The 24,918-nt window shown below is 37.0% G+C and overlaps 1 protein-coding gene across 1 annotated transcript in view; it reads right to left on the bottom strand.

The window, feature by feature from the left end:
* LOC145678750 (talin rod domain-containing protein 1-like) overlaps positions 1–24,918 on the bottom strand; it is a 59,640-nt gene that overhangs the window by 22,697 nt on the left and 12,025 nt on the right. The window contains exons 2-3 of the mRNA XM_081749218.1: positions 3,810–3,981; positions 791–944 (exon numbers count right to left, since the gene is read on the bottom strand). Of these exons, the coding sequence (XP_081605344.1) occupies positions 791–944; positions 3,810–3,946 (291 nt within the window). The 5' untranslated portion in view covers positions 3,947–3,981. The remainder of the gene's footprint in view (positions 1–790; positions 945–3,809; positions 3,982–24,918) is intronic.

The following is a 24,918-nucleotide window of genomic DNA, read 5'->3' as shown; positions in this document are numbered from 1 at the left end:
TGAAATTAGTTTCGTAAATAACTTCAGAAATGGAAGGACAATTTGAGTAAATTAAATTAAAAAGAAATTAGTAAATTAAAAAGAATGTCATTTTCTGTACGTTCCAGCTATACTACTGTTATTCCCAAAATAAATTTTACCAATCTGAAAGAACTTCTGTCGCTGACTGTATCCTATACCGATATGGAAATCTGAAACTTGTGTCTACGAAACTGGAAAGCGAGATGTGTCCTCATGGTATGTTGACAAGAACTAAGAGAAAGGAAACTGAGAATTTTTGCGAAGATTTAAGTTTCACTATTGTGTCTGACAGTTTTTTTTTTTTTTTTTTTTTTTTTAATAAAGAATATCCTCATGAATGTGTTATTTTCAATCATAAGTAGGTCGTTTTCAGATACTAAAAAAGAGAAAAGAGAAAATATGATAAAGAACATCACGCTGCCTTCAGAGACAAAGGAAGAGTTTGAGAAAAGTAGAATACAGAAGCGGTACAATAGTAGAACCATTTTACAGGCGTACAGTGGTGGCTCTTGGGCGGTCTCATTGGTAAAAATTACAATTTTAGCGCTATAAACTAAGGGTGGAGACTTTACCGAACGTACAAATTCTTGTATAGAAAAAAATGTCATTTTTTTGTCATTGTCATTGTCATATTTGAAATTGTCATTGTTATTGAGACCTTCCTCAAGATCCGCCACTGCAAGGCGTCATTTTTATAACCTTGATTCAATAGTAAAAACATTAATCAGTTGACTAGTTTTCTACTTTAAAATTTTTTATTAGCTATTACCTCTCTCAGTTCTGTAGAATCACGCTGAATTAATGCTGCTAAATCCCTGAGTAAAACCATTAGCCCACGCGTTCTGGATGCTACTGTTTCTCGACATCGCCCAACACTTTCGCCAAATACTGATAAACTGGGCGTTCGTACAGGTCTAGTATCGCTGTTCAAAAAAAGAAAAGAAAAAAGAAAAAAAGAAAGGTAAAGTTTAGATTTGAGGATGAATAACTCATTCAGTGGATAACAACTACATGTTAACTTTTTTTACACTTCCTACACACACACATTCTTCAATGTTATATCTTTTTATGTTTATTCTTAATATACTACAGTAAAATGGGATGAGAAGAAACAAGTGCTGGACACAATATAAAAATTAATTGTTTCTTAAAATTAAAAACGACAAACCACACGTAATAGTTTTTTTTTTTTTTTGTTTGTTTGTTTGTTTGTTTTTTTCATGTTTTCTCATAGCTCAAAGCAGTAATGGCCAATTCGCAGTAACCCACACTATTACGACGTGTCAAATTCTGTGTGCAGAGTCTTGATTGTATCAAGGAAGAACCTTGGAAAATTAATTTCCGTTGTTTTAATTTTTGGGATAACTTTTCGTGTGTGTCGTTGGCCATGCCATGTTTTGAAGTAGTGTGATGTATTTGGTACAAGTGTATTGCTGGGATATTCAGATGTAGACATCTTCTTTCTTTATTTATTTACTTATTCAACCTTAAACTTTGGTTACGCAGAAGAAAATTTCAATGGTGAAGTGTGAAACTTGTTTATTTCTGATAGTGTGGTTCAACAACATCTCTGTTTATTTATTTATTTATTTAAGTGCAATGCTTTCAATTACAATTTTCACCAGTCTTTGAGCTCATGCATTTGAGTGTGTGATAAATAAAAGCAATGACGTGAAAATACAAAATATATCCTGAGAAACCGGCACTAAGTAATTAGTGCTGAATTAATTTAAAAGACAAGTTCGTTACTTCATATTTGACGTGTACGAAAGACTGTTTATAAAATATCTAATATACAAAACTGAAACCGATATTGTTTGTGATAGACTCATGGGTAAATGACTAAAAAGTTTACAATGAATCTCGGCTCTAGCAGCTGTCTGGAATCTTTTCAGCTGCTCTCGTTTATGTTTCTTTTTAGCTGCTATTTTTAACATTCTTATAAACTACGATTTAAGTTGTTCTTGTTTACGTTCCTATAAACTATCTTTTCACTTACTCTTGTTTACATTCCTATAAGCTACCTTTCTAGTTGCTCTTGTTCGCGTTGCTATAAGCCACATTTTTTATATTTCTTGTTCATGTTTCTATAAGCTACCTTTGTAGTTGCTCTTGTTCACGTTGTAATAAGCCACCTTTCTTAGTTCTCTTGTTCATGTTCCTATAAGCTACCTTTTTAGTTGTTCATGTTCACGTTCCTATAAGCTACGTTTTTAGTTGCTCTTGTTCACGTTGCTATAAGCCACATTTCTTAGTTCTGTTGTTCATGTTCCTGTAAGCTATCTTTTTAGTTGCTGTTGTTGACGTTTCTATAAGCTACCTTTTAGTTGCTCTTGTTCACGTTCCTATAAGCTACCTTTTTAGTTGCCTTTGTTCACGTTGCTATAAGCCACATTTCTTAGTTCTCTCGTTCATGTTCCTATAAGGTTTCAATTTTAGTTGCTCTTGTTAACTTTTGTATAAACTACCTTTTTAGTTGCTCTTGTTCACGTTCCTATAAGCTATGTAGTGATTCGGGCTTAGTTAATAACTTAAAGTACACACTTTCTTGTAAGCTCATCGACTGTGACAACCTAAATTAAACAGAAACAGAGGAGTATCCGGTCAACGAAGAGATTGTATTTTTAAGCATTGAAGAAGAGAACTAAAATTTGTAGGTCAATTTACAGTGCTTCAAATTAACTTTACGTTCCAAGAGGGTAAAATAATATAGAAAAATAACCTAATGTCACATTACGTGTTGTATGTAGAACAGAGAAATTCCTTGTAAAAAATCGATTTTGATTGCGTTCTTCTCTAGACTCCACACATCTTTAAATGTTTGCATTAAGATATTTTGAGTCAGATACAGTTACTGTAGAATATTAACAAAAACATCAAACGAAAGCAAATTACCTTTTCTTTCCTTGTGTTTGAGGTATTTTTTCACAATCTTAGTACTACTTACGGATGTTATAAATTAAATAGAACTTAAAATACGACAAAACTAATTTGTTATTTATAATTAGATTGTGAGTTACAAAAGAAATACTGTGATGGTATTGAATTTGTCATACTATTAAATTATATACTGAAGTTTGAAAAACAAGTAACATTCCATTAATGTTTACAGCTATGATGAAAAATATAATATGCATCCAATTCAAACCACAAAAAATAAGCAAGAAAAGCATGCGAGTGTGTAATTTATTATACGAGTGTGTAAAAGATGACAAAAATAATCATTTTCGTTGGATAAAGAATTTGTCTAGACTAATAAGAAGTAAAATAACAAAACATAAAGAAAAACTATATTATTGTGACCGATGTTTAACAAGACATTTTAGAAGTGAGAAACAGTTGCAAGAACATGAATTAAATTCTAAAGAGAATAAAGCTGTCAGAATAGAACTCCATAAACCCTATAATAACCAATTAGAATTTTCAGAATGGGGGCACGGTGGCTCAGTGGTAGGGTGCTTACTTCTGGTGCGTGGAGTCCTCGGTTCGATTCGCGGCCAAGTGAGTTTGTGGTGGACAACATTGTGTGCGTGTGTTTGCTCGAGGTATTCCCATTTCTTCCCGCATTCTCATTCCACCAATTTTTCCATCTGTCAAGCCAGCTGCTCCCGTCTATGGTATACGTTACAGTACATATGTATATCATATATATGGAGTTTTGTTTTTCCATCCTGCAGATCAATAGTCCACTATTTATCCTAAACCTCGAAGATAATCCTGATTACAGATCTATCTGAGTATACTTAACAAAAAAATGCAACAACATAGCGCGAGAAGTAGAAATGTACCTTGTTAAAAGGAGGAGATCTGCAACGGTTTGAATACGATGTTGACACAACTCGCACGTCAATGCCAACATCCGAGCCTCCAGGGAAGGATCATTGGTTCCATTCGCTTCTGCAATCAACCCTTGTTCTGGAGCCATATTTTGGATGGTTGGATTGCTTTTGAAATTTAGTTCTGCAATATGAGAATAATACACATAATATTAATTTACGATAATACAAGTTAATGTAGGACATCTAATAATTTAATTACCAAAATGCACCTGTCAACATAGACACTTACAAAGAACTGAAGCAAGAAATGAAATGACTGCTACAATTTCCGATGAATATTAGTTATACTTATTGCATGTGGACTGGAAAATAATCATTTTCAACAGCAATCAAACCCTATACTAAAATTTTCAAGTAGATGTTTAAGTAAGTTTCTTAACCGTTAAATGTCCATTTCCATAAAATGATCGTATATTGGTTAGGCATGACCATGGTCAGAGATATGAGGGGCCATGGGCTGCTTTGACCCCCAACTTTTGGACGGAATATAAAAAGATCTCCTATAAGATGGCCAAAAAGGTCAACAATGAGAAGACAAAATGGTCGAAAATGACGTCTGCCCCCCCCCCTCCAACAGACAATTCCTAACTCCGCTTATGAGCATGACACAGTCTGCAGTATACTCTCCTCGCAGTCTGAAGACCTGGAGCCTGGATTCGATTCCAATGGTTGGCCAATCGGATTGAGGTTTTACTTGCTTCTCCTCAGTCCCAACAGGTGGCTTTTACATTTCTGTAGCTAGTAGTAAAATAACGTTTCTCACTTACAAGGGGAAAACAGACTTTGGTGAGTGAACTTCGGGGCCATCATTCGCAAGGTAGTAGTTCACAATTAGGGATGCGCACGAGACGAGTCGAGACAGGATTTTCCTGACAAAATTCGAGTCGAGACACGGCTCTTCCAATAGAAAAATATACATTTTTCGAGTCGAGACATCACTTTTACAGCACATTTTCGAGACGAGACTGCCACAAATATTGTCTCGTGCGCATCCCTATGCACAATTAAAGTGTTAATATTACAAACTGGGAGAGCGCAATGGCCAGAAATAGCGGAGAAACACCGTCTTACAATTTCCGACTTGCCGCATATCAATACATCAAGGTATCAAGTGACGGTGTGGCAGAGTGAAAAACATCTACGACTCACGTGCAAAGTGTTACGGGTTCGATTCCTACACGAGTCAACTTTGTTTTTGTTTCTTGCTTTAACTAATAAAGTAGCCGTTTGTAACTAGAGGTAAAATATTAATTCGCTATGTTTATAATGCATAAAACAATAGAAATGTTCAAATCAGTTGTAAAACCTTTTAATATTCCATGTTAACTAGCAACAAAATGTAACCTATTCTGTAAATATATTGATTCCACGAGTTATAGTATGGTTACCACAGTCGTTCTGTAAAAAATGTTCTTGATGTTTCGTATCTGAATTGAAGTGTAAAATCAGACCCCTTTACGTTTAAAAAAATGGTTTGATATGCAGTACGACGGAATTCAAAATGGTCTTGTGACGGCAACATTCCAAATCAATGCAGTTTTTGCAATAATACCAATTGTAACATTTGTTTTTCTCTGTCCACGCGTGTTGTTATTACTGGCATGTCCCAGTACTTTTGACTAACCTTATATACTGATCCATATGTATGTTTTTCCAGCAAATTTGAACATGTTCTTTCCACAGAATATATTTCATACAAATAAGTATTTTTACATTTTGATCCAGGACTGGAAATGGAATTCCAGGACTAAGAAGACAGTAATTAATGATATAGCCTAATCGGGCTATGCCATGAGAATACAAGTCCAAGAGAATGGGGAAGCATGGGAAACCGACTCAAGCGATAGTGATTGTTGGAAATCAAACAACAACCAAACAAAATCAAGATCACCATTCAAGTTTCCTATTTGTTATTAATAAGTACTGATATGCTTCCTTCTTTAGGAAAAACACTCCAGCTTACTAAGGAGAAGCCATCCCTCGTTCCTCCTTATTTCCATTCCTGCTTTGATATCAGGTATGCCTTTGATATCAGGCTTTTTTGACCGTGGGGCAATTTTAACGTAGACCCTTTTTCCGCAGGGTCTTTTTTACCCGGGCCCTTTAGACACGGTGTCGTTTTGACTTAGGCCCTTTTGTCGCGGGGCTAATTTGATTCGGGCCTTTCTGTCCTTGCCCTTTTATCCAGGCCCTTCTGGCATGGAATCATTGACAGGTACCGGTATTTGCCTTAAAAGCAGAATTTTTGAAAACGCTGAAATATGTATAACCTTATTTTTATTCAAAAGTTTATATACCGAATATTACGTCTCCAACTTAAATGTATTCTCACATTCGACACTTTCTGATTTAACAGAGAAATTTGAGTATTTGATAAATGTGTCCCATTCCCCTTTGCAGCAGATTTTTCGAAAACACTGAAACCCGTATTTCTTTTTTTTTTTTTTAATCCTCCTCACCCTTACTTTCGTGAGGAAAGGGGTATTCTTTCCAAATTTTACATTAATATCTATGGTAGTATTGCCTAAGCGATTATGAATCTATTCTTTCATATAATAGTACAGAAGTATAGTCTAACTGAAACGCCTCTCTAAAGTCGTAGAATCGAACCCAGCCCCCGCCAAGTGAACTTTGTTGTGGACAAACACAGTGTGCGTGGGTTTCCTCGGAGTTCTCCCGTTCCCTCCCACTTTCTTCATTCCACAATTTTCATTCATCACTCATCATCACTCCGTCTCCTTTAGCATAACCGGCATAACCTTGGGACGTAAAACTCAAAGATTTCATTTCATTTCTAAAGTCGTAGAATTGTGTTTCTAATTTTCGTTTGTATTTCAGCGTGATAAATGATAACTGGCCAGAAGAACCGAATCCCTGAATTAAACAAGCTTTCTGGGGTTCTGAAAAAAAAAAAAAAAAAACTGTATATGTTCATATTGTTGATAAATTATTTTACAAGGAGATGATACACGATAAATGTAGATGAAATTGCATACCAGCTTGATATTCCTGTATTAAAAAAATATATATATATATTTTCCTATTTCCTTCCTTCGGAAAGAAAAGAAAAAGTAAATTAAACTAGATATATGTGCAATTTTATTCTAAAAGCAATTTTAATTTATTCACATATTTGCATAAGAACGTTTACGTGCGCAAGACCATGACCTCAGTGGAGTTACAATTACTAATTAACGACTTTTTTTTTTTTTTTTTTTTTTTTTTTTTTGTAAGTAGCCAAGGTCGCAGCATCGATAACATTTCTGATGGCCTACTTTCACATTCCTTCTATTAACCAGTTTATTATGTTGCTGCTTTATTTAACACGGACACGTGATTTAATTTTCCGCATCACAGAAAATCAGTATAGCATGTTCAACTTATGCTGTAAATTAGGTATTCATCTTAAAATATATATTTAGCGAGTTTTCTAATTTCAGACATCTTAGCATAATTTTGTTCTTAAAATATTATTAACCCTAGAAGTACCAAGAGTGGCTTAGTTTTGCCCACGGTTCAAATTTAGCTTTTTTACACGACAAATTTTCCTTCACAGCTCTTGATTTTGTTTTACATTGTTAACTTGAATGTATAGTGATGTTTACTTTTATTAGTGGTAGAGCGTTGTCTCAGTAATAGAGCGTTCACCTCTGGAGCATGGGGTCCTTGGTTCTATCCCAGTTCGCGCCATATGAATTTTGTGGTGGACAAACACCGTGTGTGTGGGTTTTCTCGGGGTTCTCCCGTTTCCTCCCACTTTCTTCATTCCTCCCACCATTTCCTTCATTTCTCATCGTCACTAACTCCTTTATCCTAACCGGCGTAACCGTGGGACGTAAAACTGAAAGATTTCACTTTATTTCATTCATAACAATGACTCTTTGTAAGTATTTCCCAAATTACACCTCTCTGCATGCATTCTGATGTTTTCAAACAAATAACAATTTCTGAACTGGATTTTCACACTGATTTCAAATATGTAACCAGTTTTTTCTATCACGTCAGTTTATTTTATTTTATTTTATTTTATTTTATTTTCTTGGAGAATTCGACATATTCAAAAAATCAAGGTTTAGTGAAAAACTACTTATGTCCATGGGGAAAACTATTACAAAGCATGAATACATTCTAGTAATAGCTAGAAGATTGACATTAGTTTTACTATGGGCGAATCCTACGATGTCTTAATATCTTTAGCGTCAGATAAGATAACGGAATGATAAAACTATTCGCAGTAGTAATGTGTTCTTTTGTGTGAAGTGAGTTACTTCCGCGGCAACGCTGTATCAAGTTATTTGAGTGTTGAAGATAACAGAACGTTGTAGAACTCGGCCTATTAAATTATAATCTGCATTATATTTGCGTTGGAAGAAAAATGGCGACTATTATTTTCACTTCTAATTCCAGCGGCACTTTCTTATGTATTTTAATCTCTTTGGCCTAATGCGCCAAGTTTTGTTTTTGCGTAGACTGCAAAGACGATACAACTCACTGCTGGTGTTTACGTGACGGTAAAATAAAATGACTTTCGGTAGGTGTACTAACAATCCAAATGTGTTTTGTTACATTTGTGGAAGCTATGGGTTGTATAAACAGAGAAGAAATATCACAGACTTCGTGAAAAAATCTTATTTAGATTACTTCGGAATCAAAATCGGTGACTAGGATAAATCATGGGCGTCCAATAGGAATGCCATACATGCGTGGAAAATTTGAGGTTATGGATGGCTAGGAAAAACAAGAGCATGCCCTTCGCTATCCCCATGGTGTGGAGGGAACCCATGAATCATACGGATGAAAGTTATTTCTGTCAGGCAAGAGTTCATGGTCACAATGCGAGGACGATGAAAGACATAGTGTATCGAAATCTTCGATCTGCAATGAGACCAGTAGAACACAACCAATCTAGGCATGTATCCCATCCCATGCCTCTCTAGTAGTGCATTTCCTGATAAATCACTTGACACTGAAGAAAACCGGAAGACTCACATTCAGAAAGTGATGATTTTATACCAATTGACAGTGATAAACCACAACTATTTAACCTACAAGAACTAAATAACGACCTGTGATTTGTATCTATCGAAAGAAAGTGGCGAATTCTCTTTTACAGCTGGTATATTTTTGGTCCACAGATAAAAAAAAAAAAAAAAAAAAAAAACTTCTCAATTACTCCCTTTTTGAGAATACCATGACCCAAATGGAGAAGAAACATAGCAAAGTTTCAGGAATGTTGTGAAGAACTTCCTGGGTAATACAAGAAGTCCTGATTACAAACATATTGTAGATGAATTGCTGCAAGATCTTAGAAATCTTGGGTGTAATATAAGTGTCAAACTCCACTTTTTTCATGCACATTTAGAACGTTCAATATTGGTGATTATAATGAAGAACACGGTGAATGCTTTCACCAGAACATAAAGGATATTGAAAAGAGGTATCAGATGGTTGGAGCGTTAATATGATGGCCAACTACTGCTGGTTGATGAAAAGAGAGAATTCAGGACTTGTAACTCCTGGAAAAATGGCAAAACGAAGGAAATTGTTTCATCAGTAATAGGTTTTTGTATGATTAATTGTACACTCAGAAACAATATTAAGTGTAGGTTGGAGCTATCATTTCTTATGCTTCCAACCTAAACTTAATAATGTATCTGACTGTACATATTTGAATTAACTATGGTATTTGCATTTGTGTGTATTTAGTTACTTTTGTCATTTTGTAACCGCTGTATGTACATGAAAAATATATATTGTGTATTCAATATTAGAATGTAGTTTGTACGTATTGATATATATATATATATATATATATATATATATATATATATATATATATATATATATATATATATATATATATATATATACCTTCCCATTTCCAGGAAAACGTGACGTGATTTGGTAAAATCGATATTATATTCGTAATCAGCGCCCCAAAATTACCGGTATAAGAAAACGCCACTCAAACCAAAATCATCGGAACTACTACTACTACTTCTTCTTTTTTTTTTTTTTTAATGCAAAACAGTATTATGCCAGTCTGCCGAGAGTTCCGTTTCTTTTTTCTAATCTGGTCACCTCAATGTTGGAGGAAGATCAATCTGGATTCCCGAAAAGAAAAGCAACAAAGAGTTACTGAGTTGATGAAAAGCTATAACTTGATGTAAGGGATGAATTACGTTTGTGCTACATCGACTGGTAAGAAGCTTTCGATCGAGTGAATTGGACTAAAATTTCGAAAATACTTAAGAAATCGGGGTTAGCTGGAGAAATAGTTAACTTATTCGCGATGTGTACATAGGACAAAGAGTGAAGTTGCGCTTGAATAAAGAAAAAATGAAATGAAGTGAAATAATTCAGTTCTACGCCCCACGATTATACCGTGTAGGCTAAGAGTGACGGTGATGATGAGAAATGAATGAAATGGTGGAATGAAGTAAGTGGGAGGAAACGGGAGAACCTCGAGAAAACCCATGCACAGGTGTTTGTCCACCACAAAGTCCACTTAGCGCGAGCTGGGATGGAACCAGTGACTCGAAGTACCAGAAGTGAACTCTCTACCACTGAACCAGCTCGGCCCCTGCTTTGATCAAGGAAAAAAACAATAGTGTGAAAATTGGGAGAGGAATCAGACAAGGACGTAGTATGTCACACCAATTGTTCAACGTTTTGAAGGGTAAATCATTAACACGGTCAGGTATGCATATGACACTGTTATTATGGCTAGAACTGAAGAAGGGCTACATGAGATAATGGACAAGTTAGTTGACACTAGGAAACAACTAGCAGGCTTAACATTGAACTCAGTGGCGTATTTACGATTTTATTTCGGGAGGGGCTTTGCCTGAAAATGTGAAAATTCTGCAAGATATTTCATATACTTTACTATAGTAAGTAAGATTTCGGGGGGGGGCTTAAGCCCGGAAGCCCCCCCTAAATACGCCACTGATTGAACTGAGAAAGAAGCTGATCAAGTGCCACATATGAAGTATTGGACTGTACGGTTCGGGGACTTACTTAAATTAGAAAAGAAATATTTAAAGGGTTTCGAAATGTGATGTTGAAGGAAAATGGAGGACATAAAAAGGACAGAGAGAGTAACAAACGAATTTTTTTAAAAGGGTAGGAGAGAAGAGGATACTTTCAGTCAGCATCCTTCGTAGGAAAGCCAATTGGATTGGATACCTCTTGCGAAGAAATTGTCTTCTTCATAATGACATAAAGGGTCATTCCATGTGAAATCACCTAATTTTAAAGCATGACCGTGCTTCAATGTCTCAGATTCTCTTCAAAATTTTTCATACATAAATACCAATGAAATTATGCTAAATTATTTTTTTTTTCGATTTTTTGGATGAGAAATGAGCCGGGGAGAATTGTTTTAAAAATGTGAATTTGGCTACAATTTCACTTTCCGGCACACAGCATCACGGAACTAAAATTACCATAACTTCCTTATTTTTCAAGTTATTGGGCTCATCCAGGTGTCAAATGAAAGATTAATTGCAAAAGGTTACACCTGGATGTTCGTCGGCTTTAATTGACTCCCGTCCCTCCCTGAAACGCTTGTTCCATGCAAATACACGCGCACAGGATAAACAAGTGGACCCATACACTTATTTCAACATTTGATAAGTTTCAGAAGCAGTCTTACCCAGACGCGCACAAAACATGATGTTTGCTTTTTGTCCATATTGAAGTCATAACGCAGCTTAGCAACATCTTCTACACTCACCATGCCACACACGAAACTGATAGTCAAGATCAATGCACTTGGCATCAGTCAAGGATGTTATAAAATAGAGGATCTGCCCATATCTATCTTCACCCTATGAACTCTATGAAGCCCAAAACGAACCGAACATCGGCACGTCTGATTAGTTACTCTCGTTTCCGCCATCATCTGATTGGCTACTTTCGTTTCCGCCATAATCTGATTGCCTACTTTCGTTTCCGCCATGGTTGTTGGCTCAAAACATTGTGATTTTATTGGGCGGAGTGGGCAGAGTGGGGGTGATGAAACTATGATGTATGGCTTCAAGATTTTGTTGTATAGGCAGATCCTCTATTTTATAGCATCCTTGGTATCAGCTACTCACGAAACATTCCTCTGTTGTTTGCACCAGAGCTCACTTGCACAGCTGCGCCATGTGTCGAGGAACAAAAGTCAGTCTCGATTTCAAATTGCCGCACTGTGTTTAATCTCTTCATTGAAAATCAGTGACCAGGTGCTCCATTATTTTCGAAAATTCCGGTAGGGGAATTTCTCAAATATCTTAATTTTTCATTTTGTAGACTTATTCATAAAATGCCCAAAGTGTGGCAACACTTCACTTACATAGAAAGAACATAGCACTTGGGTCGGCCTGTGGTTTTATCATTTCACTTTTATTGTAATGCATGGCCTAAGGGGGTAAATGGATTTAATTTTTTTGCAGAAAATAATTCCGTAAGCCTAGCTTCCCGTGCGAAATACATGGCGTTTCAGCTAGTCTATTATCGAGTTACTGAAAGGTGGCCTCTGACAGATAGCTGCACATGTGGTAAACACAACGAGAGGGAAGATTGTTCGCCAATCACAGCAGTATTCTTTCACTTACTAGGCAACGAAGGTCACTGACCGCGCTGTTCCCGATAGTTGAGACGACTTGTTAAATGTCTTAAGTTTGTCTCTGTCTCCGTTGCGGAACCTCTGGCAACAGCGCCTCCAGTACTTCACGTGTTCTACCCAACTGTCAGAAGCCATCTTTCCTTTGCGCACACAGTATACTTCCGCACTATTATATGAAAGGGTAGAAGTGGATGACTCACTATCGCTCAGGCCATACTACTATAGATATTAACATAAAATTTGGAGAGAATAGGCTACTCCTTTCCTCATGAAAGTAAGAGCAATGATTTGTTTTACAAAAAAGAATAAATGTTTTATTTTTTTCGAAAAATTTGCTTCAAAGGGGGGAGTGGGAGATATTTATAACATTTTCAAATTTATTTTTGTTTAATCAGAAAGTGTCAAATATGAGAATACACTTAAGTTGGAGATGTCAAATTCGGTACATAAGCTCTTGAATAATAAAAAAATAAGGTTATAGTGTTTCAACGTTTTCAAAAATCCTGCTTTTAAGACAGGCTCCTGTCACCGATTCCATGTCAGAAGGGCCTGGACAAAAAAAGCGAGGACAGAAAGGCTCGAGTCAAAACGACACCGCGTCAAAAGGTCCCGGGTCAAAAAGATCGTGCGGTAAAAGGACCCGCGTAAAAATGGTCCCACGGCCAAAAAGCCTGAGATCAAAGCAAGATGGAAATTAGGGGGAAACGAGGGATGGCATTTTTTTCTAGTAAGCTGAGGTGCTTATCCAAAAGAAGGAATCATATCAGTAGTTATTAATAACAAATAGGAAACTTGAATGGTAATCTTGCTTTTGTTTGGCTGTTGTTTTTTTTTGCAACAATCATTATCGCTTAAGTCGGTTCCCCATGCTCCCCCGTCCCCTTGGACTTGTATTCTCGTGACATAGCCCGATCAGGCTGTATCCAATAATGACTGTCTCCTTAGTCCTGGAATTCCATTCCAGCCCTGGATCAAAAGGTAAAAATACTTATTTGTATGAAATATGTTCTATGAAAATAACCTGTTTAATTTTGTTGTAAGAATTTACATATGGATCAGTATATAGGGTTAGTCAAAAGTACTGGAATTTGCCAGTAATAACAACAGGCGTGGACGAAGGAAAAGCAAATGTTGTAATTTGTATTACTGCAAAAACTGCATTGATTTGGAATGTGGCCATCATGGAAGCCATTTTTAATGCCGTCGTACTACATATCACAATAGTTTTTAAACGGAAAGAGGTATGATTTTACACTTCAATTTAGGTTTGAATATTCCCATATATAGGAAGGTGAACTTATTTTTGACTCATCATCATGTTATGAGATAGGATGTCCTATGATTGACATTTGTATCTAACAGAAAAAAGTATTGAGATAGGGCAGTAACAAAGAGAAGCGTAGAGGACGAAAAGCAAATGTTGCAAGTTGCTATTGGTGTAAAAACTGCGCCATGGCAGCCGTCTTCAATCAGGGGTGGACTGGCCATAATCAAGTACCGGCCCGATGGCCGCTGCGCCCTCCTCACATCAGTGCCTTTGCGCCCTCCTCGGGAGGGACTAAGACCCGTCTTAGCCTCGGGAAGGCGTACAGTTTCCTCTCTGAACACATTTAAAAAAAAACAAAGCTACACAATTAATTTATAAATTCGCTAGATTTGGCCAGCTAGGGCTCCACCCCAGACCCTGGTATTTGCTCGGCCTTCTGCCTCGCTCTTTCTGTTTTTGGCGTTCGAATGCTATTAATGATATTAGATTTACCCCTAAATATATAGATTTGACTCTAATATCGGTCATTTTGGACGATTTTTACATATCACCCTTACCAACCCCACTCTCCGCCCCAAATCCCAGTATTTGCTCGGCCTGCGGCCTCGCTCTTTCTGTCTTTGGCTTTGGGAATGTCATTGTAATGATCTTAGGGCCGTGCCCTTTCTGTTTTAGGCTTTGGTGGTACCATTAATGATCTCAGCGAATTCGAAATATATTGATTTGACTCTAATCTCGGTCATTTTGGATCATTTTTACATGTCTCTCCCTCCCACTCCCGCCGTTAGGGGCGCTAGTGGCGTTATATACAAAAGCTGTTTTATGTCACACTATAACCTATATGTAGTGTTGCCACGAGACGGGACGAGACGAGACTTCAGGCTGTCTCGTCTCGTGCAAAGCATGTCTCGTCTCGTGTCTCGTCTCGAAAAAATGTGCTCGTCCCGTCTCGTGTCTCGTCTCGAGAGGTTCTGTCCCGTCTCGTCTCGTCTCGTCTCGTTTGTCTCGTCTTGTCTCGTAAAAATATAGCAACATACCATGGGAACGAAAGTAAAATGTAGCAGGCTGCGCCATGCTAATCAAGATACAACTAACAAGGGAAGAGAGGGAGATTATATATCGAAGTGGAAGATGGTTTATATACCAATCGAAAGCACTAATGACGCCTATTACAAAGCTGTAATAAAAATTTTCCGAGTGCATATACTGTGCGAGTTATATGAATATACAGGGTGTCCAGAAAATCCATTTCCACCCCTTGAAATCGCAAACGATGAGACAGATGCCAAAACTGGAAAACACGTTTTTGATCATTATAAAAGTACAATGTATCAAAGCAAACATTGTTGTCCCAGGGCCACCCGCAGAGTCCCAGGCGGTATCCAACTCAAAAATTACAAAAGGTAAGGGGGTCAAGTAGTATATCGTTCGAAACTTCTTCGGAAATGAAAGAAGACGAACAAGTCCCAACTCTCTAAAATTACCCTGTGCAAAATGGCGGCCGGTCAAACTGTCAGCAAAATCGTCATTGTAGAGTCTATGGCCACCCTCCAAAGAAAGGAAAAAAAAACTGAAACGGTAAGACAGATGTCAAAAAAGAAAAAGATGTGTGTCATCTTTTCAAAAGTACAATGATTGAAAGTAAAAATGTTTGTCTCAGGGTCCTCCACAAGGTTCCAGACGGGGTCCTACTCAAAATTTTCAAATGGCAAATATGGTCAAATAAAGCTGTTGAGAAATAAAAGAACACGGAACAAGTCTCGATCCTCTCAAATTACCCTGTGTAAAATGGCGGCCGGTCAAATTGTACATCTTCATTTCGATTTTCTGAGCACGTTCACTTTACATTTTGCAATCGGCACTTGTTTTCATTCTGAGACATTTGTACGTATTTACTCTTCCTGGTGCAAGGAATTCTTTCGTTTGAATCATTTTATAATTGATAAACCAGATAACGAGCATAAGTACCACTGTTGTGCAGTCATAAACATAAATAAGTAGAGGTAAGAGTCTTTACTTCTGATGGCTCCAACCTCTACTTTTTTATGTTCGTGGAAGTACATTATATGTTAATTAGTCAGTTCTATACTCAAAGATGTCAAATGTTGTCGTTTCTTTTCTTTATGTCTTAATTTGCTTTTATTTTATTATTTTTTTTCTTTATTTAGATATTATTGGGCTCAAAGAGCAGAATCTCACAGTAGGGGCATTTCCTTTCTTTCCGTTGAGTACAAGAATTAAAGTGAAAATAAACTAAAACCCGGTTACAGAAAGAACAACTAAAATGCAAGATGTTTGCACAGTATTATCGTAGAGCGTCCATACTTGTTCTTTCTGCCTTCATTTAATAACAGCTTTAAACGATGTGCTACTTGACCTCCCTTGCCATTTGAACAATTTGAACATGACCCCGCCTGGGACATTGTGGAGGACCCTGAGACAAATATTTTTACTTCCAATCATTGAACTTTTGAAATGATGACACACATGTTTTCCTGTTTTGACATCTGCCTCACCGTTTCAGGATTTTTTGGGGGGTGGCCATCGACTTTACAATGACGTTTTTGCTGACAGTTTGACCGGCCGCCATTTTGCACAAGGTAATTTTAGAGTATTGAGACTTGTTCTGTCTTCTTTCATTTCCCAAGAAGTTTCGAACGATATACTACTTGACCCCCTTACCTTTTGTAATTTTTGAGTTGGACCTCGCCCAGTACACTGCGGGTGGCCTTGTGACAAGAATTTTTGCTTTGATACGTTGTACTTTTAAAATGATCAAACACATGTTTTCGAGTTTTGGCATCTGTCCTATCGTTTGCGATTTCAAGGGGTGGTAACGGATTATCTGGACACTCTATATATCCATATAACTCGCATAGTATATGCATTCGGAAAATTTTTATTACAGTTTTGTAATAGGCGTCATTAGTGCTTTCGATTGGTATATAAACCATCTTCCACTTCGATATATAATCTCCCTCTCTTCCCTTGTAAGTTACAAGTATTACCCAGAACACACAAGACAAGAAATGTCACGATAGCTACATCGTGAAGCCTTCACCTCTGGTGTATGTGGTAGTCGGTTCGATCTCGGTTAGTGCCATGTGAGCTTTGTGGTGGACAAACATTAAATGTGTGTGGGGACCGCGGTGGCTCAGTGGTAGAGCGTTCACCTCTGGTGCTTGGGGTCTCGGGTTCGATCCCAGCCCCGCCAAGTGAACTTTGTGGTGGACAAAAACCGTGTGCGTGGGTTTTCTCGGGGTTCTCCCGTTTCCTCCCATTTTCTTCATTCCACCATTTCATTCATTACTCATCATCACTGTCTCCTTTAGCCTAACCGGCATAACCGTGGGACGTAAAACTCAAAGATTTCATTTTTCGAATGTGTGTGTTTTCTCGAAGTTGTCTAGTATTCTACCACTTTCTTCATTCCACTAATTTTCCCATCATCATCCATTCGGCCAAAGTTGCCTAAAGGTCTTAAAAATAAATTGAAATAAGCTCACAAGGCAAGGACAAATAGTTTACAAGATAATATATCTCTGCTGTTAGTTGTCTGAGGCTTCTCGACCCTTGCTTCTTTTTTTTTTTTTTTCATTCTAAAACATTGAAATTTGTTTCACCAGTTTCAGTACACGAATATACAGTAAATTGCTCATAGGTACGTCGAAGATGAAGACACTAATGTTAAATAATGTTTACACGACAAGGAAAGTTCGATGTAAAGGTGTCATCATCCCCGACACTATCGTATACTATCAGCCCACTTGCTTTATAGTGACTGTATATATATATATATATATATATATATATATATATATATATATATATATATATATATATATATATATATATATATATATATATATATATAGAGAGAGAGAGAGAGAGAGAGAGAGAGAGAGAGAGAGAGAGAGAGACATGGAAAGATATATAGATAAATAGAGAGATAGATATGTGTGTACACTTTGATTTCATATATTCCAGCCTTTAGGTTTCACAGTGTTAACCTATAACAATCCAAAAACTACTTTTCATTTTAGCATATATAGATTTGTTGCAATTATTTTTTTTTTAAAAAAAAAGTTCGGAACCAAATAATTTTATTGAGTAATGGAAAGTATTTGATTGAAATTTTATATGTTACTGCACAGTAAGCTCTACTTAAAGTGCCATAGTAATGGGAGCTGAACGACATATCGGACGAAAGAATGCTTGGGGCCAGTCTTCATCTCCATGGTTCAAATCTGTTCCCATAACTGCGGGGTGTATGCTACTATGTGGTGCTTGCCCCGTTTGTGTAACAAACTCATGACAGTACACCCAGATTAGCTAATGGCTAAAAAAAAAGTTGATTTTTGGGTGGCCATTTTGGATTAAAGTTCCTTATATTGTCGGGATCTATTCGCAATCATACAACGTACATCTTCATACCAAGCCGAGCGGTCTGCGGCGATAGACCATCGGCTTGAAGGCCCCGGGTTGAGTCCCGGAAGAGTCATGTGTATGGATTTTAACAACATTTGTTTTTTCGTACTGTGTCAGGGGGGTAATCGTACGGGATAAAAGGATTTCAGTCTGAAAAAAATGGAGAGAATATCCTCCCCAGGATACTTTCATGGGAGTAAGGAATTAGTAAAAATATAGGATATACATTTTATAGCAGGTTTAAAAACATGGTTTGGGTATCCTATTTCTTTTCTGTTAATTATAATATATTCTTCAATGTTCGAATTTTGATCCTTCTCATGATATTTTCTGCTTTCAACGGAGTTCCAATGAATATTATACCAAATGTTCTTTACACTTATCAAGTTCGAGAGGTTTAGTGCGCCTGTAAGAAACAATTTCTGAAGATAATTCAGGTCCTAATGAATATTATTCACTAGAAAAGGGAAGTATTCTCCTCCTCTCGAAGCAGAGGGCAATTTCGCACTCTGGTCAGATCAAACATTTCCGCGTAACAAAACGAAGGTCCCCCTGTAAAATTTCTTTACCTAAAGTGTTATTATTAGCATCATAAATTTGCTGAAAGCAAACAATTTGAAGGGTTCGTCGATAATATCTTTGCTTCTTTTGTCGTCCGCCCGCCTTCCAAACGAAGAGGTGAATTTTACAACTTGACTGCTGTATAATAAGCGAGCGATTGGTAAAATGGTAAAAGTGTGTTTTTATGTGTGTGTGTATGTGTGTGTGTGTATGTGTGTGTGTGTGTGAGAGAGAGAGGGGGGGAGAGAGAGAAGACAAAATTTTAGTTGCAAGATGACATACTTCAATTGCCGTTTTCGGTTCATATAACAAAAAGAATACAGCCAGCAGAGAATAAAGACAAGTGTAGACCTTACCCAGTTTTCAAATTGAATAGATGGTGGTGGTAGTTCGGTTTCTTGACCTTGTAAAAATCTTCCCTGTCTTTGATTTTGTTTGTCATCATTCCAGCCAGAAATAAAAAAATGAGAATTCCTCAGTTTACAGCAAGGGGAATCGGGGACAAGACATTAAGGATGATATTCCTGGAAGCTCATGTATCACGATTGTTTCATTCAATAGACAGAGGACACTTTTCTATGAAGGCTTTTCAACATGTTTTCTCACAAAGGGGATTTTCCTTTTGTAATCTATATGACCACTGGCAATTTCAATCTTGGCCATTCCCGCCAGCGTTTTCATTTTCGAGACACGAGACGAGACGAGACATTTCACGAGACGTCCCGTCTCGTCTCGTGTCTCGTCTCGTTTTCGAGACGGGACAAGTAGTCTGTCTCGTCTCGTGTCTCGTCTAAGAGGGTTCTGTCCCGTCTCGTGTCTCGTCTCGTTTACGAGACGAGACGAGACACGAGAAATGTCTCGTTTCGTGGCAACACTACCTATATGTTTCCAAAATTTCGTTAAAATTATTTTTCTCGTTCTTACGTTATACCATTAAAACCATTCCTACTGTTATAACCCCCATTTAAATAGCATTGGGTTCAAATTTCCACCCCCTCCCCCTCTGCACAGGGGAGAGTTGGGGGCTGATAACCCCGACAGTGTTGATTACCTGGTACTAAAGAATATTTATGCCAAGTTTGCTCAAAATCGGTTGAACCGTCTAGGAGGAGATGTGGAACATACTCATACATACATACAAACATACAATGGCATTTATAATATAGTAGATATACAGTATTATTTTACGTATATATGCACATTGAAAAGTATGCATATACAAAATTATATTATGCCCAAATACATAATGTATATAGTATATACACTTGAAATCAAAACAGTAATTGCCAAAGAAGTTAACCAAGCTGGAGTTTTTTCTGTCATGATGGACACGACCCTAGATGTCTCCTCATATGACCAGTGCTCAATAGTGCTTCGGTATGTGTACAATGGATTTGTTCAGGAAAGAGTTATTGCCCTCAAACATGTGATTTCAACAACAGGAAGAATCTCTTTCAAACCCTCGAACAGTCTTTGGCTGAAGTAAAAATACCTATCGAAAAATGTGTGGCAGACGCTTTTGATGGAGCGTCAAATATTAGCGGACTATATAAAGGTGTGACAGCAAAGCTGAAAGAGATCAATCCGAAACACATTCACATATGGTGCCATTCACGTGTTGAACTTGGTGATAACTGGCATCGTCCAGAGTTTGGGTGTTTGTATATCTTTCTTTGGGCTTCTCCAGGAAATTCAGATATTTTTGAAAGAATCCCAGAAACGACTTGAGGTGTACTTGGAACAAAACCCAAGCGTTCGTCTTGTGGCTATTGAGATAACTCGATGGAGAAGTAAAAGCAACGCTGCTGTAAAAATATTTGGACACTTTCATTACTGGGCACCCGACTCAAAGGATGTCAGACCAAGAATATCAAAACCAGTATATGTGGAACTCGTAGCAGCTTTAAGTGTGATTGGCAACTCGCAAGAATTCAATTCCAAAGTAAGACATGATGCAATGTCTCTCATTCAAAAGTTGTGCTCCTTTGAGACTATCATTGTGGCTATGAGTTTTTATTAAATTTTCAGCATACCGCACCTTATCAGACTACTTGCAAACAAAAAACTTATACTATGTCCAAGCATGGCGCCTGATATCCTTAACTCAAAATAAGTTGAAAGAAGCTAGGGACCAGTTTGACAAAGTCTACAAAGCAGCAGAACATTTTGCAACAGAAATGTCAAATAGTATTGAAGGACTCATTACAAATGTTCCTAGTCTAGAACAAGTTATTATAGAAACAGAATTGCCTGAGGTAAGATGTAGAAAAAGAAAGAAAATGACAGAAGAATCAGCTTCTGATGAAGTAATTGAAGACAGTAAATACAGATTTAAAGTAACCGTTTTCAACTGTGTTCTAGACCAAATTTCTAACAGCATGTAGGAACCATTTGCTGAAAATCAAAGCTTTCGGACAAAACCGGGACCCAAAATATTTTTGCTTGTTCATCAGCATCTGTATGGATAGTATAGCTTGAATTAGTTTTCAAATGCTAAATAGATTTGTTATTGACCCAAAAATGTTTATTTCAGTGGAAAAAGCTGGTAAATTTCGAGAGCAAAACATTTTTTAAAAGGTATGCAAAAATCCGGTTTTGTCCGACCAGGTCGGACGAAACCGGGTACATATAAAATAATTATAAAATAATTCTTTTACATGGAAAATATGTAATTACTCCAAGAACTAGTACAGTAAGAATCAATACAACTGAAAAAATATGTGAGCTTAAAAAGTACGGAAAATATAGAGGGCTAGACTATATTAGACCAATAACATAGAAAAAATAACTTTAGGTCACGATTTTGTTAAATCTAAGAACAAAGATCACAAATAAAAGTTTCATCATATTCATCCACGTTGCTACAAGTTTCGTGTGCCCATACTTTACAGTTAAGGCACTGTATCTAACCTTCTCAGATTTACACTGTACTACCCGGTTCTGTTCGACTGTTGATGTCCCGCTTTTATCCTACTAGGCCATTATTCAGAACTACAGGCCTAGCACCTATAAAAGAGCACAAAAATCCTGATTCAAGACATGAAATAACAGCAGGAAGAGTTATTATTATATGTTGTATACTTCTTCAATCACCTTCTTCCAGTGGTTAGGAACAGCAGTATATTATCGATGGGAGACAAATCAAAACTTTACTTCACAAATTCTTCAACACATCGCCAACGACAAAGAAGCCACTTACTCAGCTTTTTCTTAAACTGACATAGATTAGTACCAAGTTGGTCCCACCACTTTTGAATAGAGAAAAATAAATAATGCTATTCGTTTGTTCTACGTTAGTGCTGGTTAGTGCCCAAATTTCAGCGTTTGTGAAATCAAAATAACAAAGTTATGAAAAAATTAAATTTCGGGGCCAACTTGACGTCAAGTTGGCCCCGCTTTTTTCCCTAATTGAGATAGAATGGATTTTCTAACGACAAAAGTTTGTGCGACGTTAGTGCTGGTTAGTGCCCAAACTTGAGCGTTAGTGCTCTTCAAATACTGCCCTTATAACGAAATTTATTAGCGTCAAGTTGGCCCCGCGTTTTTTCCAAATTGAGATAGAATGGAATTTCTAATAGCAAACGTTTGTGACGTTAGTGCGTGTTAGTGCCCAAATTTGAGCGTTAGTGCTCTTCAAATAACGCCGTTATAACGAAATTAATTAGCGTCAAGTTGGACCCGCTTTTTTCTCTAATTGAGATAGAATGGATTTTCCAATGCCAAACGTTTGTGCTACGTTAGTGCTGGTTAGTGCCCAAATTTGAACGTTAGTGCTTTTCAAATAACACCCTTATAACGAAATTAATTTGCGTCAAGTTGGTTCCGCTTTTTTCCCTAATTCAGATAGAGTGGATTATCTAATGGCAAACGTTTGTGCTGGTTAGTGCCCAAATTTGAGCGCTAGTGCTCTTCAAATAACGGCGGCATAACGAAATTAATTTGCGTCGAATTGGCCCAGCGTTTTTTCCCTTATTGACGTAGAATTTAATTTTGTAATGCCAAGCGTTTGTGGTATGTTAGTGCTTGGTCGTACCTCCATTTTTCCTTTAGTGGTGTTGAAATTACACGTCCGCGACTTGGCCGCCACTTGACGGAATAACGATAAAATTAGTGTCAATCGTTACTTCATCTTAGTGCACGAACTCCTAACGTTAGTGCTTCATTAGTGTACATGCTACAAGTAAAAAATCCTTTGCGGGCCCAAATTAACGCTGACCCCACTTTAAGGACTAACGGAATAGTTAGTGCCATTCTTTAATGCATCATTAGTGCATCTTTAGTGATTATTAGTGCAGCAACCCCTAACATTAGTGTTTCATGAATGTAGGCCCTAGAGCCAAAACAATAGTACACGCTGGTCTTCCCATTTGAAAAACTAATTTAAAAATTAGTGTCATTAGTTGTTGCGTCGTTAGTGCTTCTAGAAAATACTAATGGTTTCGTTAATGCTTTGCTATTAGTGTAAATATAGCCAATTATATGTCACAAAACTCCCATAAGAAATGCATGGGGAATTTTTGATTTTCGTCGTATTTCCAGCAAATTCAAAAGCACTAATAACCTCTTATATTGCAATCGTTAGTGCTTCCTAGAATACCAACCTCTAACGTTAGTTCATTAGTGTCAGTGCAACAATTAAAAACCTTTGGGGGTCAGCGTGATCTTGGTTCCTACTTTAGGCACTAACGAAGAAATTAGTGCTATTCGTTAGTGCATCTAGAAAACACTGATAGTTTTGTGCGTGCTTCAGTATTAATATAGATATAGAAAATTATAAGTCCCAAAACCCCCAGAAGAAATGCAGGGGGGATTTTTGATTCCGCAAATTACCGTCAAATTCAAAAGCACTAATTTCTATTGTAATTGTTAGTGCATCGTTTGTGCTTTTGAGTGAACCAACCCCTAACGTTAGTACTTTTTAGTGTAGATGCTGAAGTAAAAAAAAAAAAACCTTTAGGGGGCCAAGTTCACACTGGCTCCACTTCAAGCAGCAAAGAAAAATTAGTGCCATTCATTAGTGCATCGTTAATGCTTCATTAGTATATTGTCTGAGCCAAAACAATGATAGGAAGTAATTACACTATAACTCCCACTTTAAGCACTAAAGAAAAAATAGTGCTATTCGTTAGTGCGTCTAGAAAACACTGATAGTTTTGTGCGTGCTTCAGTATTAATATAGATATAGAAAATTATAAGTCCCAAAACTCCCAGAAGAAATGCAAAGGGGATTTTTGATTCCGCAAATTACCGTCAAATTCAAAAGCACTAATAATTTTTTCTATTGTAATTGTTAGTGCATCGTTTGTGCTTTTGAGTGAACCAACCCCTAACGTTAGTACCTTTTAGTGTAGATGCTGAAGTAAAAAAGACCTTTAGGGGGACAAGTTCACACTGGCTCCACTTCAAGCAGCAAAGAAAAATTAGTGCCATTCATTAGTGCATCGTTAGTGCTTCATTAGTATATTGTCTGAGCCAAAACAATGATAGGAAGTAATTACACTATAACTCCCACTTCAAGCACTAAAGAAAATAGTGCCATTCGTTAGTGCATCGTTAGTGCTTCTGAAAACGCTAATAGTTTCGTTAGTGCTTCATTATTGATGTAGATATAGCCAATCATATGTCACGAAACTTCCATAAGAAAAACGTTAATTTTTCTATTCTCGCCAAATTCAAAAGCAGTAATGATCTCTTCTAGTGCAATCGTTAGTGCTTCGTTAGTGGTTGCTAGTGCACCAACTCCGAACATTAGTGCTTCTCATCGTGAATGTTTTTTAGGGAGGAGCTAGCGTATAGTTAGCATCCCCTAAGTTTTTATTTTATGGCGTTCATACTATTGAAGCACTAATGTTCAGAGTTCTGCAGTTAGTCCTACTAACGAAGTAGTAACCATTACACTACATGTGGTCATTAGTGCTTTTAAATTTGGCGGTAATTTTACAAAATCAAAAATGTTACGTCTCTAAAGTTAGTCTCGCACGGCTCTCAACTACATAAACCTTTTACATGTTTAGTGCTTGTTTAGTGCACATTAGTGCACTCAACACTAACCTTAGTGCCATCATACTTTAGAAGTTATTAATGAACAACTTGGGCAGTGTTAAGTTTAGATCTTTCAACTTTTACACAATTTTACAATAATTGTGCCACAAAAGTGGAACTAACAACAGCGGTTAGTGCTTTGTTAG

Source organism: Thermobia domestica, chromosome 2 (genome assembly GCF_964235325.1).
Source record: "Thermobia domestica chromosome 2, izTheDome1.hap1.1, whole genome shotgun sequence".
Taxonomy (NCBI): domain Eukaryota; kingdom Metazoa; phylum Arthropoda; class Insecta; order Zygentoma; family Lepismatidae; genus Thermobia; species Thermobia domestica.
This window is presented reverse-complemented; position numbering and strand designations above follow the sequence as displayed.